The 21,144-nt window shown below is 42.3% G+C and overlaps 1 protein-coding gene across 1 annotated transcript in view; it reads right to left on the bottom strand.

The window, feature by feature from the left end:
* Positions 1–21,144, bottom strand: part of LOC121279398 (eukaryotic translation initiation factor 3 subunit E) — a 143,928-nt gene that overhangs the window by 109,123 nt on the left and 13,661 nt on the right. The window contains exons 4-5 of the mRNA XM_041190617.1: positions 7,036–7,078; positions 6,503–6,607 (exon numbers count right to left, since the gene is read on the bottom strand). Of these exons, the coding sequence (XP_041046551.1) occupies positions 6,503–6,607; positions 7,036–7,078 (148 nt within the window). The remainder of the gene's footprint in view (positions 1–6,502; positions 6,608–7,035; positions 7,079–21,144) is intronic.

The raw sequence follows: 21,144 nt of genomic DNA on the forward strand, positions 1-21,144 counted from the left end.
TCGAAGGGTCATGAGGACTCGAAACGTCAACTCTTTTCTTCTCCGCCAATGCTGCCAGACCTGCTGAGTTTTTCCAGGTAATTCTGTTTTTGTTTTAAATTTAATTATCTCAACCGACAGAACTTGTTCCCTTATATAACCGGTGAGGCAAAGCAAACTACCACTGATACGCGGAAACTACTTAAAGCCAGCATTGGCGGCAGCCCCATAGGCTGCTTTTCCTGTGTAAGATTACAGTTTGGGAGTTGTAAAGTAATTCTGGTTGATCAATAAAAAGCTGATAAAGTGCTAGCCAGCTTGGTGGAATTAGTTTCACTACTGTAGGTTTCAACTTGCTTTTGACAACATCATTTAGCACATTCAGAAACCAAACTTTTAAAAAATATTTTAACTTTTCTTGGTTAATGGCTGCAGAGCCACCACACGGCACTGTTTCAGTGGTAGTTGGTTCTAACAAATGGAATCCTTACATTTTCATTTGTGTATTTGTTTCTTAAATTACTGATATTGCCTTTCCTGTAGTGAATTAGTAAATGATTAGTTCAGCACAGTAACTTTAAATATAGCAAGCTGCATAACACTCCACAGATGCAATCAGTGGCAATACACATGTCAATCAATAAAATTGGAAAAATGCAAAGAAAAACATTTGACTAATTATTGAAGCATTTCTCTTTCTGAACTTAAGACATCAAGGCAGAGAATTGGTAAACTTGGCTTTGCACTGTTAAAATTTCGTCAAAGTAGCTTACTTCCCACTTCACAGAAATTAAATAAAGGCATGTCAGTCAGATTTTATTACAGCTGAACTGATGTAATGTCTAATTTTCAGTGGCTGTGCGTACAAAAGTTCCAGAGGCCATGGCTTCAAGCATTTACTTGAGCCATTTGAAAGTAACAGACTCATCAAGTGACCAACATCAATATATTCACAAGAAGTTGATGTTTACACTTTCACCCCCACCCCTCCCCAATAACGTGGTCTCAATAAAATCTTCATGAGTTATTTACATTGTGAAATAAAGATTTTATTCCTCCATCTAAATTTACTTTGCCCACATAAGCAAGCTCAAGTCATCATTTAATGCAGAAATTCAAGTTAGAAATCAATTTTCAATTCCTCAGAAACATATTTCAAGCTTCTATTTCAACTTATGACATTATAAATTCTGGTTCATATCCAGGATTACATTACATCAAACTGGCATTAACTTCAATCCTACAGAAGCACTAGAAGTTCTCAAATGTCTGGTCGGGTGTCAGGCTTTGACTGCATTTACCATTTATGCTGACTTTATACCCAATGTGGAAAGTTATTACTGTTTATACCCAGAGGATGGCTTTACTAAAGCTTGGATATTTTCTATATTCATTTCTTACGATACAGGTCCCCTGCCCCATCCCCCGCTCCCTCCCTCCCCCCTGCATGCTCGCCGCTCCCTCCCTCCCCCCTGCACGCTCGCCGCTCCCTCCCTCCCCCCTGCATGCTCGCCGCTCCCTCCCTCCCCCCTGCACGCTCGCCGCTCCCTCCCTCCCCCCTGCACGCTCGCCGCTCCCTCCCTCCCCCTCGCTCGCCGCTCCCTCCCTCCCCCCTCGCTCCCTCCCTCCTGCACGCTCGCAGCTCCTTCCCCCTTGCACGCTCGCCGCTCCTTCCCTCCTGCACGCTCGCCGCTCCCTCCCTCCCCCCTGCACGCTCCCTCCCTCCCCCTCGCTCGCCGCTCCCTCCCTCCCCCCTCGCTCCCTCCCCCCTGCACGCTCGCCACTCCCTCCCTCCCCCCTCGCTCCCTCCCTCCTGCACGCTCGCAGCTCCTTCCCCCCTGCACGCTCGCCGCTCCTTCCCTCCCCCCTGCACGCTCGCCGCTCCTTCCCTCCCCCCTGCACGCTCCCTCCCTCCCCCCTGCACGCTCGCCGCTCCCTCCCTCCCCCCTGCACGCTCGCCGCTCCCTCCCTCCCCCCTGCACGCTCGCCGCTCCCTCCCTCCCCCCTGCACGCTCGCCGCTCCCTCCCTCCCCCCTGCACGCTCGCCGCTCCCTCCCTCCCCCCTGCACGCTCGCCGCTCCCTCCCTCCCCCCTGCACGCTCGCCGCTCCCTCCCTCCCCCCTGCACGCTCGCCGCTCCCTCCCTCCCCCCTGCACGCTCGCCGCTCCCTCCCTCCCCCCTGCACGCTCGCCGCTCCCTCCCTCCCCCCTGCACGCTCGCCGCTCCCTCCCTCCCCCCTGCACGCTCGCCGCTCGCTCCCTCCCCCCCTGCATCCGCTGATACACACTGCATACTTGCCCAAGCTACAGCCATTGCACCAACAGAATCCTGCTGCTGCCTCTCATCAACTTGGAAACAATCAATTAGAGTAGGCATGCATTTCTATAGTGCCTTTCATGACTCTGGTTGTAAAACACTTAGCACATCCTATGAAGTACTTTTGAAGTGTAATCACTGTTGTAATGTTAGAAATGCAGAAGCAAATTTGTACACAGCAAACTCCCACAAACATCAAAATGATAATGACCAGATCAATCTGTCTTTAGGATGAGTTATAAATATTGGCCAGGACACCAGGGAGAAACTCCCCCACTCTTTAAAATAAAGTGATAGGATCTTTTACATCCACCTTTGGGGGAAAACTGGGCCCGGTTTTAACTTCTCACCCGAGAAACAGCAGCTCTGACAGTGCAGCACTCCGTCAATGCTGCACTGGATCGTCAGCCTTGATTCCTGTGCTCAGACCTTGGAGTGGGACCTGAACCCACAACCTGAGTCAGAGGTGAAAATGTTACCCACTGAGTCACAGCTAACAGACAACGCAAGAACATTTTCTCAGTCACTACACTGCTCCAGCAGATTGTCACTTCTCTCCAGGTTTTCTTGGAACCTCAGTCTGTACTCTCCTCCTTGCCTTAATTCTCACCTCCCCACTCACAAGCGCAACTCTTTCTTCAATCTAAATGCAACATTTAGATTAAGGAATACAGTCGTCAAAATTTTCAACATTCGTTATTCTGCTGAGAAGGTGCACTAATTCTGTCCCAGAAATAAACACACGTTTGTCATTATCCGAAAGTTCATCTTTTATAGATTATTCGGTTACCATCGTTAGCCTAACACAATTCCATATTCCCTACCACGATTACATAAAGTGGAACTACACATGTAATTTTTAAATCTATATCAAAATTTTTTGATTACACCAACAGCAATAAAAAACAAAGTGTTGAAAACACTCAGCGGGTCTGGCAGCGTCTGTGGATACAGAAACGGAGTTAACATTTTGAGTCCGTAACACTCTTATTCAGAACTGAAGGTAGGTAGAAATGTGATGGGATTTATGTCGTTGAAGTGGGGTGAGGAGGGGAGGAAGAACAAAAAAGAGAAGGTATGGGATAGGGTAGAGGACGGGAGAGATTAAATGGAACAAAAGACAAAGGGAGTGGTAATGGTTGTGGTAAAGAGACAAAACATGTCCAGAGTGAGTGTCAACTGCAGAATAATGAACAGCTCTGTCTGAAAGCAAAGCAAAAACATGAAAAACAAGATTCAGAGTGGCACATGGCAAAAAGAAAACTATTAAAATGGGGGACAGAGTTCAGGGTCTGAAATTGTTGAACTCAGTGTTGAGTCCAGAAAGTTGTAAAGTGCCTAATCGGAGGTGCTGTTCCTCCAGTTTGTGCTGAGCTTCAATGGAACACGGTAGCAGGCCGAGGACAGAACCGTGAGCATGAGAGGAAGGTGGTGAATTAAAATGGCAAACAATAGGAAGCTCAAGGTCATGCAATTTCAGTAATATTGGGTTCCTTCATGTAAATCCTAACAAAAGACAAAAACTATGTCATTCCCAAAGTACAGGAACATACTGGCTTAATTCTGTTCCTGCCCGATGGCAATTAATGGAGATTGCAGAGCTTGCAATTCTAGGCAACTGATAAGCATGGTAACATCAGTACACATTCTAGGTATTAGAGTAACCACAAAGACTAGAAGGCAAATTTGTACAGACAGCACGTATTGGAAGTATAGCTTTCCAAATGGGTGGTTGCTCAATAGGCAAATCTTCAGCACCGCTTCCAAAGTCTGCAAAATAGACCATAAAGGCCAAGCAAAAAGGACAGGGCAGTCTTCTCATGCAGGAAGGCTTGAAACGTGCATTATGATACAATCACCATCAGTCCAAACATGCATGAAAAGGGACAGGAGGACATAAGAATTAGGAGCAACCCATATAGCCCCTCATTTCTGCCATTCAATAAGACCATGGCTGATCTTCTACCTCAACTCCCACTTTTCTAGCCAATCCCACATTCCTTAATTCCTTTTGTGCCCAAAAGCTTTGCAACCACATCCTGAATATACTCAGCAAGTGAGCATCTGCAACCCTCTGGGAAAGAGAATCCCAATGATTCACAACCCTGAGTGAAGAAATTTCACTTCACCTTAGTCCAAAATGGCTGTACCCTTATCCTGAGACCATATCCTCAAGTTCTCTCAGCATGTGGCTTACCATCATACCCTCCTAAAATCATAGACATTTCAACAGGACCCCTCTCTTAAACTTCAGAGAATACAGACATACTCAGTCATTCCACAGATAATACCCTCATCCCCAAAATCATTAGTGAACCTTTGCTTCACCTTCTCCAAGGAAGTTATGTTTACTTAGGTAAGGAGACCAAAACTGTACACAATACTCCAGGTGTGGTCTCACCAAAGCCCTATATACTTGCAGCAAGACTTTCTTATTCTTCCATTCCAAAAGGGGATCAGATAATTACCCGAAGAGAAAAGTTTTGCACGCCTCCAGAGAAAGGACAGAATAGTGGGGCTAGCTGAGTTGCTCGTGCAGAGATCCAGCACAGGCACATAGGGCTGAATGGCCTCCTTCTATGTTATATCAACTCTGTGATCCTATGATTCTTTGAACCTCCTTGCAATAAAGCCTGGTTACCATTTACTTTCCTGTTTCTGTCACTGAACATTGTGATTCATGTACAAGGACCCTCAAATCCCATTGCATACCAGGATTTATTAGTGTCTCAACTTTCAAGAAGCGTACTGCTTTTCCATTCATTCTACTAAAGTAGTTAACTTCACACTTCCCTACATTACCACCTTCATGTCCAATCACTTAACTGGTCTACGTCCACTTAGCTGTGCATTTTTAGCAATCCTGGATGTATTATACTTGGCCCCCTCATCTAAGTTATTAATAGGCTCAAAATAAGAGATCCCAGCACTGTTCTTTGAGGTACTCCACTACATACAGCCTGCCAACCCAAAGATATCCCATTTATTCTTACTCTGTTTCCTGACCTTCAAATAATCCTCCATCCATACTGATATATTGTTCCTAACTCCAGTACTATTTATTTATTACTTTAAATTCCTCACTCTTATTGGACCCTTGCTGCCCCACAATTTCCAGATGTTCAAATTTCCTAATCTATCTGGCTTTGTATAAATTTAAGATCCTAGGTTTGGACTTAACCACAGCACACAAGCTTATCAAACTCTATCATATGATCATCAACCTTGATGCGTTACACAATACCAAATCTAAAGTCACCTGTTCCCTAGTTAGTTCAACAGTTGCTTTAATTGGCTAGATTGTGGTAACCATAGGCTATTAGTATTAAATTCAACTTCAAATTTTCCAATTAGATTCTTCAGCACTCCATTTATTTCGGGGAGAAACAGTGCGCTTACTCACTAGGTCGCACCTTGCACTCTTGATCTACGATAGCCTTATTGCATTAAGAATGGCACACATTTTCAAGGTCATGAATAATGTCTGGGCCCCAGGATCAAAGGCATTTGCAGTGGGCTAGCCAAATTATTTCGGTAATATTGTGCCAGCTGAACACTTTTCGGAAGTTGCCTCGGTGAAGCCCAAGGTCCTTGCTCACACATAGGGTTAGCCAAGTTCTCCATGAGCATATAGTCTTCTGTAAAACCCGCCAATCACAGGCAAATGGTCAAATTGTGTGGGAGACCAAGCCAAGGGCCATAAAAATAAGACTGTCACAAATGAAACCCATTAGGAATTCAGGAGAAACATCTTTATGTAGGGATTGGTAAAAATGTGGAATTCTACCACAGATTATTTGAGGCAAGATGCATTTAAGAGAAAGTTGGCTAAATACAAGATGGAGAAAGGAATTGAAGGGTGAGATAAAGAATGATTGGAGGAGGCTCACGTGTGACAGTTGGCCTGAATGGTGCTGTAAATTCTCCAAGACTGTTACTCTTTCCTGATCTATGATGTAACTCGGAGTCAATTCCAAGGGAAAGTATTACTTTCTGAATGAATCCTGCTTCTGTCTGCAAATTTAAACTGAACTTGGTCCGTTATACCTATAATCGGGCAGAGCAGACAAAACACGTTCACACGAGTGCTCCCGCTATAAGCAGAAAAACCGTATTCCTCCTAATCATGGGCAACAAGACCAACCTGATCAGAGCTTCTAGACCTTCAAGCACAAAGCTTCATTTACCTGTTGGAAACAGCACTTACCAGAACTCTGAAAAAGTAGAGATACTCTGCTGCACCCGAATAATTGCCACATTCATACTGGAATTTAGCATATCGGTACAAGGTGTCCAAATATTCCTGACGAAACTTCAAAAAGAAAGAAAAAAATAAGCTGAAGGTAAGACAGACTTTTTTTTAAAAATTAAGATACTACCTTTATCATTGGAGAATAAACACAAATGATTCAATTCAATGTAAATTATACCAGGTGCATGGTTCTGGAAATAACTATTTTTCATCAGTTTTCCCACTTAAGATAGAATAACTGAGCAACTTATTGCATCAAGTCAAGTTCCATTTGGTCTGAAAACATATCCAAGGTATTTGATGAATTGTTTTAAAACTAGTGAAGAAGTTTGTTACAAAATAATTGATTGGCACTATTAAAAATGAAGTCTGACTACACTGTCCAAATGCTTTGTTTCAACAATTACTCAAGTCATTTCACAGCAGAACTACAATATTATTTACACTCGTAATTAAATATTCACATTAATTAACAAATGCCCACTTACCCCATGCTTTTCGGCTAGATAATCAAATAGCATTCGTCCATCCCTATTTGGACAGAAAAGAGGTTTCTTTTTTAAAAATTGAAAACACACACATCCATTTAACAATTATTTAAGATTGAAGGATATTAGAGGAAACGTGACCTGTGATGTTAAGAGTAACAAAAGGGTTGTTAAAAACAAAAAGTGCAATATTTCATTGGAACCAAGAACAGTGCACTAATCAACAGGTTTTGGAAGTGACTATTATCCTATAGTGGATACATGCAGCTGGAAACTGGAGCAAGCTCACCATCCATTCATTCCATACATGTGCATGCAGATAATCATAAACGCCAAAATGGATTACAGAAACCAATGCCATTTCAAATCAATCCAAATCGACATTTAAGTTTTCTAAAATCAAAACATAAATGGTCTGTTTTTCATTATTGCACCACATTTGGGTTAACAATGAAAGTATGCTTTGGCTGGCAGTCTGCTGAACTCCAGCCAATCCTGCAAAACAACTAAATGTGCGCAATCATACAGTGTGCATGGCTGTAGAGTGAACAGGCTCCCAACACACAGAAATGTTTTGAACTGAAGCAGTCAATCCTTATTGTCAATGTGGCAGCAGCATGAGCATCTTGCTCAACACTGTACACTTGTGATGTCTGCCCACTTTTCAAAAGACAATGCACTTCATTTTCCATCTCAAATTTACTGTAACAAGCTAGGCATGTTCAGTGCAAAGAAGTGAAGCATCCATGGAAAAATTAGGACTTGTCCAATTTTTAAAAAAAAATCATATTCCCCTATGGAGACTCAAGAGGTCAAATCTGTTTGGTTAAAACATTGTGGAAACCTTTACAGGCTGTTTTCATTCTGTTTCATCACCTTCTGTACAATTACACATTCTAGAAAATTAGTGAACTCTTAATGTTAGCTTATATTTGGGTTGACATTTATGTTGACAGCACTTCCTTATCCACAAAGAGTCAAAAAATTTTGATAAAATGCATCAATAGCGGCAAGGCTTTTCTCCTCAATTTGCACTAATAAATTCAATGAAGTGTAATTCATTTCTTCTCAATCTTCATTGGTTTTGTCAGCAGGTGCTCTTTATGCCCTTACATTGCAGGTTTTGTTGCATCTTTGACTACTTCTGTGCAAGACCATCCAACTGAATAATTGTCTTCTCGATTTGTCAATTCAGTGCTATTTGCTCTGTAAAAGTCTGTGCAGCAAATGCAAATCAACTGAACTCATCTTGCCTCCAGCCAGCTTTCACCAATGCAGGAGGGTATGATCCGTAACAAGAATCGCTGACAGCTTTCCCTTCCCTGGCCAGGAAGCACCTCAGCCAAATGAAACAATCCAATAGTTGCCCTGGTTGAAATCAGGGTTTAAGTTGGCAGGTTCCCTGCAAATGCATGGTATGCATGTATCTATTGTGGTATTGCTCATAAATAATCCGCAACCTTAAGTGCAGTTCCACTTTTACCATGATTTTACCTACAGCGTACACAAAATATTTCACTAATTTAACTGTGGCCGACTGCTTCATGTGCATGACAGGTGTTTGCAATTATAGTTATCTAGCATTTTGCTTCAGATGCCTCCGTTATTGACTATTGCAGGAGCAGGGCAGAACAACTCATTATATGCCTCACACAAAATTTGCCCACGGTGGCTAAAAATTCCTTATATTCACAGCAATACTCAAATTCCAAATTCCAGCCAGAAAGACAGATCTATACAGGACTTCATGCGAACAACCGGAATATGAAATGGTTAGTACTGTCACTAAGCACTGGAATTTCTTTGTATAGAACTGCGCTTTTTTAAAAAAAAGTCTGGTGTTTTAGTTATAAGGAAAAAATGTTTTTTTTAAAAAATCATTCATGGGATGTAGATGTCACGAGCAAGACCAACATTTATTGCCCATGTCAAATTGCTCTCGAAAAGGAGGTGGTAGTGAGCCGCTTTATCAAACTACTGCAATCCATGGTGGTAGATCTGTACACTATGCAATCAGTGAACATCCCCATTCTGACTATGATGGAAGGAAGGTCATTGACACAGCACCTGAAGATGGTTGGACCTGGGACACGACCTTAAGGAACTCTTTCGGCAGTATCCTGGGACTGAGATGATAGACCTTAAACAACCACAACTATCTTCCTTTGCACTGGGTATAACTGCAGCTAGTGGAGAGTTTTCCCACCCAATTTCTATTGGCTTCAGTAATTTTTTTGGATGCTGTTTGCTACTTTGGATTCATAGGTTTTGTGAATAGGTAGCTAAGTGGTCATTTGAATCAATCACTATTTTTCCCTGCAGACATGACATTAGAAGCACAAGACAACTGAGTCCATGATTTTGTGCAATGAGATGATGGTAACAAGACGCAATATAGACCTATTTCAAATAAGGTTCTCTATTTCAGTTTTCATAAAAACCTCTTTTTGTTCAGCTCTTTAGCCCAAACAAAATTTGAAATTGAAACGCAAAGAGGTGTGTTGCTTGATCACAGAAATATGGAGATGTTCAAGGGGCCTGGATTGTGAAAAACACTCAATTAGATTTTTAATAGACCAAATAAGAATGATAAAATGATTGTCGTTACGCTAAATTAGGAAGTTTAAAGTGAAATCAAACCAGGCAGAAGTTGAAAATATCAATTGGTCTCATTGCAAAAGATGCAAATAAATCTCCAATTACCCTGATTTCAGAATATGCATTGGCACATCCTAGCAGAGAAGATAATTAAACATAATAGGGCCATGCAACTTAGCCCTCATCCCCAACAGCCTTATGAACACTTACCCAAGTACAGATTTGTTCAAAGACCATACTTATTTGTTTAAACTTCTGATCCACTTGGAAGTTTGACTCAATTACGTTTCAACTTGAAGCATTTAACCAAGCTTATTTATTCAAAAAAAAATTCACATCTTTCTAGTAACATCACTATAGGAAATTACATTTTCCTTAACTTATGCTAAGTGACCAGCAACCAATTGTGAATAAGTTATAATTTATATTAATTACAGTGCTACACACAGTCAGGCATTGTCAGTGCAATAACTTTAGAACACCCATTAAAGTTCAAAGTCAACTTACTTCAGCCTTGTGGCACAGCTCCTTAGCTAAAGCACAATTATACAAGGACTTAACTTCAAACGCCCAAGCAGCTTGAGGCACCCAATTACCCTTTAACGACAGCAAGAACAACCGGATGAGCACAACTGGTTGCCATACATAAAATAGCTGTCATCATTCTATTATTTGTTTTAGAATCTCTACATTGTAAGGAGTTTGGTCCATATGCATCCCAGTGTGTAATTTATAAATATCTTCTAAACATGAAAAGGGAAATGAGGACCACCTGTTCAGCATGTGACCATCAGCCCACGAGCTAAAGTTGATGAACACATTTTATCCCAATCCCTGCTTCCCGCATGTTGATTCCTTGCAAATGTGCTTCTTTGCAGTGGAAGACCAGGGAAAAATATAAGAAAAACGGGTTTTCTTCACTGCATTTGTAGAATGCTCAAACTGTTCCCTTGCAAGTTTTAGTTTAGAACTGCACCAAATGGTTGATTGGGTGCACGGGTTTTTGCAGCAGTTAACTGGGATTTTGACATGGGTGTAGTGTATTGGTACCTTAGAACAGGATCAGGTTCTTGTGATTCAGCTAATCATCTGATTGAAGACTGTACCTGCATCATTCAAGCACTTGCCTGCCATATTGTTTAGTTTCTCCCTCTCTCCTAGGCTTAAACTATTATATATTGCTCTTTGCCTCCTATGTTTTGTCACTGGCACACTAACATCACGATCTTTCAGTTAATGCCCTGCTCTACTTAGCCACAATGAACTGGACAATGCGCTGAGCATTATCGGAAAACAGAATGTGGCATTTTTGCACAAAAGGAAATATACACTTATTAAAATGCTCATATGCGCACAGCATAAAAGGTGTCCAGTTATTATGCTATGATCGTTGTCTCTAACAGGAATTCCTATCCCAGATAGTGGGGCAATGTTTGATTCTCTTTTTATGAACATTCCAAACAGAATTTCTTTAAAACCCATTTAAGACAGAGATGAGGAGGAATTTCTTCTCTCAGAGGGTAGTCAATCTCTGGAATTCTTTACCGCAGAGGGCTGTAGAGGCTGGGTCGTTAAGTATATTCAAGACTGAGACAGACAGAATTTCAATCAGTAAGGGAATCAAGGGTTATGGGGCGAAGGCAGGAAAGTGGAGTTGAGGGTCATCAGATCAGCCATGATCTCACTGAATGGCAGAGCAGATTCGATGGGCCGAATGGCCTACTTCTACTTCTATGTCTTATGTTCTCGTTCTCAGGAGTGATAAGAAGTAGCAAGATGAGTTTTGCCCCACGAAGGCTCGTAACAGAGCACGAAATATTTCTAGTATTTTATATTTCTATTTCAGATTTCTAGCATTTGCAATATTTTGCTCCATAACAGAATATCCTCGATGTATTCCAAAAATTCAGTGAAGTTGGAAAGCATTATCTTTCAGTTACCACAAAACAGAAAAGTTAGGGAAACTTAAGATTAAAAACTATTTCAGTGATCTGTAGCAGATTGGGAAGGACATTTGTAGAGGATGTGCTATTGTCACATCAGAATCATTGGACAGAAGTTAGTTTCTGCAGAATTGGAAACAAGTGAGTGCAGCACCACTTTTAAATAGGGCAATAAATCTGACCCAGGCAATTAACCTATTAACAGGGGTAAAACTATAGAAATTATTCTGGCAATTAGAAGTATCTGTGCAAAGAAATTTGACAGCCAAAACTCTTTTCTTCTCCGCCGACGCTGCCAGACCTGCTGAGTTTTTCCAGGTAATTCTGTTTTTGTTTTGGACTTAGGTGTGCATCGCTGTCTTAAACAACAGCACAAATAAGGTAGTGTAGTCTGCCAAAAAAATAGTTTATTTGGATTCTCAGTAATTTGAGGTCCACATGAAAAGCTTCTAATGAAAACAAAGCCAGAAGGCGGCCATGGAAATGGATCCTTCAATTAAAAATGGGATGGAGAACACACACGAGAACTATAAAGTTAGACGGAAGATGTGTAGTCAAACTTGGAATTTTGGATGTTAAGAACAAATTTTTAACTAAGTCAAACTTGCAGACAACACAAATAGGAAGTGAAGTGGCAGAAGATGTAGCAAAAAAAATTGGAGAATGGTTAGGTTGCTGACAGCAATTTATGAGGCAAATATAATTTAACACGGTGTGAAGCACCGTATCGTAATCAAAAAAAAAGAACAGTGTACAACAAGGACAACTGAACTGGTAAAGGATGCTTTGAAAGGGAGCTGGGAGGGACAGTAGACTTAACACTTCCAATATCTAGAAAATGAGACAAGTGATTGAAAACTAACAGAACTTGGGAATACCACGAACAGTGCAGTATTCTCCGTTAGGAATTACATACACCAAGGCTTTACAATACACGGGGCAGAACATAGGGCCAGTGTGTATAATTTAGTCACCATGTCACCATATCTGCACTGGAGAGGTGCAAGGGAAATAGCAACATGTATAAGGGTGAGGGTATACAAGGAAAGATTCGAGACGCTGAAGCACGGTGTTGCAGAAAAAAAGCAGTTAAGCAGCAACCTCATGGAGCCTTAAAAATATTACACGTAGATAATACCATATTACCACTATGAATTGAATCAAAGCAGAATGATGGATGACTGTATGTGCAGGAGGTGCCTCTGACTGCAGCAACTTGAGCTCCGGGTTCTGGAGCTTGAGCAGCAGCTGGGGGCACCATGGTGCACTCACGAGGCTGAGGGGTTCGTGGATAGAACGTTTCAGGACGTGGTCACCCCGCAGCTTAAGGAAGTGTAAGCAGAGAGCGAATGGGTGACTGCCAGACAGGAGAAGGGCACCAGGCAGGTAGTGAGGGAATCCCCCCCACCGCCGAGTGCATCTCATTCGAACACCGTTTTTCGGCCTTGGAAAACAGTGAGAGTGACAGTTCCTCTGTGGTGGCCGTTCAGAGCCAAGGCCATGGCATTGTGGGTGGTCCAGCTGCTCAGGAAGGGGAGGGGGTGAGGAAGTGTGGAAGGGCAATAGTGGTAGGGTATTCATTAGTGAGGGGAGTAGACAGGCGCTTCTGTGGCTGTAGACATGACTCCAGGATGGTATGTTGCCTTCCAGATGCCAGGGTCAAGGATGTCATGGAACAGCTGCAGGACATTCTGAAGGGGGAGGGTGAACAGCCAGAGGTCGTGGTCCAGGTTGAGACCAATGACATAGGAAGAAAGAGAAATGAGCTCCTGCAAGCAGACTTCAGGGAGTTAGGTAGGAAATTGAAAAGGACTTCAAAGTTAGTAATCTCCAGATTACTCTGAATGCTATGCAGTAGTGAGTATAGGAACAGAAGGATAGAGCAGATGAACGTGTGGCTGGAGAGATGGTGCAGGAGGGAGGGCTTTAGATCCCTGGAGCATTGGGACCATTTCTGGGGGCTGGTGGGACCTGTACAAGTTGGACGGGTTACATCTGAAAAGGAACAGGACCAACATCCTCAAGGGGAGGTTTGCTAATGCTGCTGGGGTGGATTTAAACTAAATTGGCAGAGGGATAGGATCCTGAAAAGTAGTTCAGAGGGAGAGGCGCTGAGATGGAATTAGAAGTTAAAACACTAGTGAGTAAATCTGGAAGGCAGAGGCTGGATAAGAAAGAAGTGAGTTTAGCAAGGCTAAACGGAATATATTTTAATGCAAGGAGCCTGAGGAAGACGACAGATGAGCTGAGGGCACAGATAGGCACGTGGGAGTATGATATCATAGCTATGACCGAGACTTGGCTAAAAGAGCAGGATTGGCAGCTCAACATTCTTGGTTATAGGGTATTCAGGTGAGATAGAGAGGGGGTTAGAAGAGGAGTGGGGGGTGGGGTTGCAATATTGATCAAGGAATCAATTATAGCTGTGAGGAGGGATGATAACTTGGAAGGATCATCAAATGAGGCCATATGGATAGAAGTAAAAAAACACAAAGGGGCAAACACGCTGTTGGGTGTGTACTATAGGCCCCCAGTCAGGGAGGGATAGAGGATCAAATATGTAGTCAAATTTCAGAGAAGCGAAAGAATAAGGCAATAATTAGTAGGGGATTTTAACTACCCAAATATTAACTGGGATAGTATGTGTGCGCAAGGCAGGGAGGGAGCAAAATTCTTAAATTGCATCCAGGGGAACTTTTTTTAGCCAGTGTGTAGAAAACCCAACAAGGGAGGGGACAGTTCTGGACCTAATATTTGGAAATGAGCCCAGGCATAGCCCCCAATATCAATATCCTCAGGGTTACCATTGTCCAGAAACTGAAATGGACTAGCCATATAAATACTGTGGCTACAAGAACAGGTCAGAGGCTAGAAATCGTATGAAAAGTAACCCACCTCCTGACTCCCCAAAGCCTGTCCACCATCGACAAGGCACAGGTCAGGAGTATGATGGAATACTCTCCATTTGCCTGGATTAGTGCAGCTCCCACAACACTCAAGAAGCTTGTCACTATCCAGGACAAAGCAGCTCACTTAACTGGCACCACATCCACAAACATTCACTCCCTCCACCACTGACGCACAGTAGCAGCAGTGTGTACGATCTACCAGATGCACTACAGGAGTTCACCAAGGCTCTTTCGACAGCACCTTCCAAACCCACGACCACTACCATCTAGAAGGACAAGAGTAACATCACCACCTGGAAGTTCCCCTCCAAGTCACTCACCATCCTAACTTGGAAATATATCGCTGTTCCTTCACTGACACTGGGTCATAATCCTGGCACTCCCTCCCTAACTGCACTGTGGGTGTACCTACATCACATGGACCGCAGTGGTTCAAGAAGGCAGCTCACCACCACCTTCTCAAAGGCAATTAGGGATGGGCAATAAATGCTGGCCCAGGCAGCGAAGCCCGTATCCTGTGAATGAATGAATGAAAAAGGCATATCAGTGGGGGAGCATTTTGGAGATAGTGACCATGTCTCATTAAATTTTAGGATAGTTATGGAAAAGGATATGGTTGGGCCAGCAATAAAAGTTCTAAACTGGGGAAAGGCTAATGTTACAAAGATGAGATACGATTTGCCCAAGTGCACTGGGAGGAGCTACTTGCAGATAAAACTGTCAGAGCAGGAGGCACACAAGGAGGAAATAGCAAGAGTACAGGGCAAATATGTTCATGTAAAGACAAGGGTGGGGGGAAACCAAGTCCAGAGAACCCTGGATGCCAATGAACATAAAGATTGGGATTAAGGAAAAAAAGCTTACGGCACATACTGAGGGCTCAATATGGCAGAGTCCCTAAAGGAGTATAAAAAGTGCAGTGGGAAACTTAACAAGGAAATTAGGAAAGCTAAGAGTGTGCATGAAAAAGCATTGTTGGGTAGAATAAAGGAAAACCCAAGAGGGTTTTTTAAATATATAACGAGCAAGAGAATAACTAGGGAAAGAGTAGGGCCAATGAGGAATCGTAGAGGTAATGTGTGTGTGAACCCAGAAGACGTGGGTACCGTCCTCGATGAATACTTTGCGTCAGTCTTCACAATGGAAAAGGACGACGCAGGTATAGACATCAGGGTGGAGGATTGTGAAATATTAGAGGAAATTAACAGAGAGACAGAGGGAGAGAGAGGAGTTATCAGCAGGTTTAGTGTCCTTAAAAGTGGATAAATCCGCAGGCCTGGATGAAATGTATCCCAGGCTGTTGAGGGAGGCAAGGGAACAGATATCAGGGGCCCTGGCAGTAATTTTCAAATGCTCTCTGGCCACAGGTGAAGTGCCAGAGGACTGGAAGACTGCTAATGTTGTCCCATTATTAAAAAAAGGAGGAAAGGGTAGGCCTGGAAATTACAAGCCAGCCAGTCTTACCTCGGTGGTGGGGAAGTTACTAGAAAGAATTCTGAAGAACAGAATATATCTGTATTTGGAGAGGCACAGATTAGGGATAGTCAGCATAGGTTTGTTAAGGGAAGGTCGGGTTTGACAAATTCGATCGAATTCTTTGAGGAAGTAACCAGGAGTGTTGATGAGGGTAATGCATTTGATGTGGTCTATATGGACTTTAGCAAGGCTTTTTATAAGAATCCTGATGGCAGACTAGTCAAGAAAATAAAAGCCCATGGGATCCAAGGCAAAGTGGGACGTTAAATCCAAAATTGGCTGAGAGGCAGGAAGCAGAGGATAATGGTAGAGGGATGTTTCTGTGATTGGAAATCTGTTTCCAGTGGGGTTCCGCAGGGCTCGGTGCTGGGGCCCTTGCTGTTTGTGTACATAAATAATTTGGACTTAAGTATAGAGGGGTATGATCAAGAAGTTCGCAGATGACATGAAAATTGGTAGGGTGGTAAATAGTGAGGAGGGTAGCCATAAACTGCAGGAGGATATCAACAAAGTGGTCAGGTGAGCAGAGCAGTGGCAAATGGAATTCAACCCAGAAAAATGCAAGGTAATACACTTGGGGAGGGCTAACAAGGCAAAGGATTACCTTATGAGTGGTAGGACCCTGGAAAGTACAAAGGTCAGAGGGACCTTGGTGTGCATATTCTCAGATCCCTGAAGGTAGCAGGGCAGGTAGATAAGGTGGTTAAGAAGGCATATGGGATACTTGCCTTTATTAGCTGAGGCATAGAAAAGAAGAGCAGGGAGGTTATGCTGGGACTGTATAAAACACTGGCCACAACTGGAGTATTGTGTACAGTTCTAGTCACCACATTATATGGAGGATGTGATTGCACTGGAGAGGGTGCAAAGGAATTTACCAGGATGCTGCCTGGGCTGGAGGATCTGAGCTATGAGGAAAGATTGGATAGGCTGGGGTTGTTTTCCTTGGAGCAGCGAAGGTTGAGAGGGGACCTGATAGAGGTGTATAAGACTATGAGGGACATAGATAGGGTGGATAGGAGGGTACTATTTCCATTAGCAGATGGGTCAATAACCAGGGGTTATAGATTTAAGTTAAGAGATAGATGGCTAAGAGGGGAGTTGAGGTGCAATTTTTTCACCGAGGTTGGTGGGAGTCTGGAACTCACTGCCTGAAAGGGCAGTTGAGTCAGAAGCTCTTGACAGAACTGAATGGATTGCTCCTTCACAGTAAGAACTTCAATAAAACTTACACCCTTACGTTTGGGCTCTGTCTTTTTTCTACACCTGTAATCTTTTTGAATCAGACATTTATGGAATGGAAAGTAAGATACAGTATTCTCAACTCAAGCTGCAGCATCTAATCTTCTGCAGGGACTTCCGAAACCAAATCACAAAACTGTCGCTGTTAACAACACTTTACCCTTCAAAGACTTGACTAAGTAAATCCAGAACTTTCGGCAGTGGCTTTTAATGAAAGCTGCAGCTAACTCTTTCAAGCCTTCGATTTTGTATCCTGTACAGCTCCACACAGGAAGTACTAAATTCAGATTCAGAACTGAAGACATGAACGGAGGATATTTCTGGTGCATAACTGGAAAATGTTAGTGAACAGCTTGTAATGTCATTATCACTAGGCTTTTTGAAGTAATATCTATAATGAACTAACTGACCTGTAGGAGAATTCATGGTGCATCTGGAATTTTACACAAGTCCGAAAAGTGATTTAAAAACATATGAAGGAGGTATCACACCAATTCTTTTTTTTTAAATCAGTTACAAAGAAATGCATACTTCAACATATCACTTATTTCTTACATGTTGAAATGAGCACTCAGCACATCAAGGGCTTGTAGGAGCTGCCAAATCAGTCCACGCGAGGGAGTTGACTTATCAGTAGACTTGGAGTCACGAACCAAAGCTGCAGCCATAAATCATTTATTTGAACAGGGTATGTTAAACTCAGCATACTCTCAGTGTCAAACCCATTAACTATTCAAAACCAATTATATAATTTTAATTAGCTATGCCTTGATGTGATGCTACCCCAAGCACACGTTGAGACAGGTCAACTGTCCAAAGATTTGATTTCAAACACAGCAGAACTGATCAATCAAACCAATACAAATTTTGTTCAATAAATCAACCATGAACAAAAAGCTTTTTGGAAACACTAAGATCATTTGCGCTGGAATGGGCAAATAATGGAACATATCAGCGTCTTAAACTGAGCTAGTGTCGCTGCCTTAAAGCTTACCAAAAACTCCAAAATAAACAGGGAAAAAGAGAATAGCTGTGATAATATTTAAGAGACATGTCTATAATAGTCTGAAATGTATCGTTTACTGCTGCTATGCACTGTGAGGCAGACAGAGCCATTTTCTCTTGGTAAACGTAGAGAATAGGTGAATTTTGCCAGCTCCCCGATGTTCCTGGTCTGTTACAATATCTTACATCATTTACAAACCTGAAGAACACATACTTTGACACAAGCATACTACATAAATTCTCCATACCAGTCCATTAGGGCCCAGCTAACAGTTTTGTGCTTTTGCGACTGGGATGTGAGGAGTGCGCGAATTATCAAACTCCACTACTCCACGGGCCATACCATTAAGTTAAATGTTTAATTTTCTCACCAAAGTGGCCAATTGTTTATCTATACTCCCAGCACCCAGAAGAGGCTCCAGGCTTCTTCCAAAAAACTCAATGATTTATTATAAAACAAAACTCCTTTTAAACAAGTTTCAAGAACTGGTTGACACAATTGTAATCCGGAAGTATAACTAACGAACCCTTTTAAACTTCCCAAGCTCGCACAGACAAAAAGACACACAGGTAGTCTCCGCAGAGTCAGGCGGATGGAAAAAAGAAACTTAGAAAGAAAACAGAATTAATGTCCACAGATGTTTGATGTTGCCGGTCTGAAATCCCCTCAAGCCCAGTGGATGTCGGGAAGTTCACCAATCATGCTTCAGCATGGAGGAGTGTATAGCTGGACCAATTCTTCCTGTCTCAGTTTGCAAGTCCAAAATTATGCAGACAAACTCCACTCAGATGAGGATTATCTGGCTACAGGTCGAGAACCACACACGGTTTCACAAAGCAGAGAGGGAAAGAGAGCTAGTCAGGATAGCCGTCTGTTCTCAGACTTTCCCCAACAAGACTGAAAGCAAAACTACAGGTTCAAACTTAAGGTTTTGCCTTGGCAATGTGATTGCCTTTTTGTCTTCCAGCTTTTCATTGATTAAAATTCTTTGCAGTTCAAAACAAACAAACAACTCCTTCTCAAGTACCATACAGCTCAGGTGATTGCTTGGAAGAGGCCTGTTTATTGACAGCTCCAAAGTGAACCTCTGACCCTTTTTAAAAAACTCTTGGGCAGCCTCCAAATGTCCAAATACTGCAATGTCCTTCCAAGAAAAAAATCCAGTTTAAAGAAATACGACTCGAACACTTTCATACAGAATGGATCTGAACTCCGGCCCCAGAGCTGAAAACTCTCGAGGCAATCTACTCTTCTGACCATGTCCACGGCCATTAAGCAGACAACATCAATCAATATCCTCATTTCAATAATGACTTTATCAGGGACGTACCATGTACAAAGGGCTAATGACTGACCTTTGGGACATGGATTTGGATCCAGCTCAGTGATAGCTAGAAAGCTTCCTGTCATTAGGAAGGTAAGATCCACAAGAAGTGAAATGAATGGGAAGTCTCAAACCATCACATCCAAAGAATAAAACAAGCTACAATCAAACAATTTCCACCAATATTCCACACACACAAAACTTGCCCCTTAGATTGCCAGCATGTTCAAAGACAGCCCTGTATTGGTCAATTTACAATGAAAGTTTCAACAACAGCTTTATTTCTGTATAAAACCAAAACTATTAAAATAAGCATTTAAAATACATCAGTTAAAAATTAATAATTTAATCAATTATCTCCAGTAATTTGTCTGGTCTCCATTCCTCCCAGTCTTTCTCCCATTACCTCCTTTCATTCACTCAATGCTTCCCAAGTTTGGATTTCTATTGCTTAGCTTTACTCCTTTCCTGGCTCCCACTGTCCATTTTAAGAGGTGGGAGGAACTTCACTTTTATTGCACTGTAACTTATTTTAAAGGCAAATGAAGTGGACCATGTATAAACATTGATGTGAGTGCATTAAAGGCAAGCAGATTAATCTGTGTGCTGGAATGTGTCATATACAAAATGGGCTCTGACAATATGGGGAAACCCCAGAAGCGGAGGGAAACACAGGGATTCATGTGTCCATGTACAAATCTCTAAAAACTAGTGCACAGGTATGAAGAACAATGAAAGGAATTAATGGAATGTAGGTCTTTATCTCAAGGATGAGGTTGGAAAGGGGAGTGTGTCATACATCAGTTATAGAGAGCTGTGGTCACAGCCCATTTGGAGTACTTCACTCACTTTTGGGTATCACACCTCAGGAAGGATATATTGGAGTAATGGAGTGGTACAGTGCAGGAATCAACAGCACAAGAACTGGGCCTCAGGGTTAATTTGAGGGGTCAGGTTGCATAATGGTGGGTTGTATTATCATGAGTTCAGGAGGTTGATGGGTGACTTAATCAAGGCACTCAAAATGAGAAAGAGATTCAATAGTTTAGATAGAGAGAAACTCTCTCCTCTGGTGGGTGATTCAGAACCAGAGGCGCAGCAGCAACTCACCAAGCCTCCTTCAATAGCACCTTCCAAACATACGACCTCTACCAAACAGAAGAACAAGGACAGCAGATGCATATAACTTCCCTTCACAGTGACACACCATCCTGACTTGGAACTATATTGTCACTGGGTCAAAATCCTGGAACTTCCTCCCTTACAGTACTGTGGGTGTACCCGCACTAGATGGACTGCAATTGCTCAAGGTAGCAGTTCACCTCCACCTTCTCAAAGGAAATAAGTGCCAGCCTTGGCAGCAATGTTCACATCCCATAATTGAATAAAATCTCAAATTTAGAACTAGGCTGTTTGGGAGCAAGTCTGTTCTGCTGTGCTATTAGATCATATATGGTCCTTAACTCAACTTAATTTATCCTTGATACTCCGACAGAACAAAAAGCTGTCGATCTCAGTCATGAAAATTTCAATGATCTGCACAGCCTTTTGAGAGTACAAGTGTCCTTTGCTTTGTGAGAAATAGTACTTTCCATATAGTTAATTTTATTC

The sequence above is a fragment of the Carcharodon carcharias genome, chromosome 6 (assembly GCF_017639515.1).
Source record: "Carcharodon carcharias isolate sCarCar2 chromosome 6, sCarCar2.pri, whole genome shotgun sequence".
In the NCBI taxonomy this organism is placed as follows: domain Eukaryota; kingdom Metazoa; phylum Chordata; class Chondrichthyes; order Lamniformes; family Lamnidae; genus Carcharodon; species Carcharodon carcharias.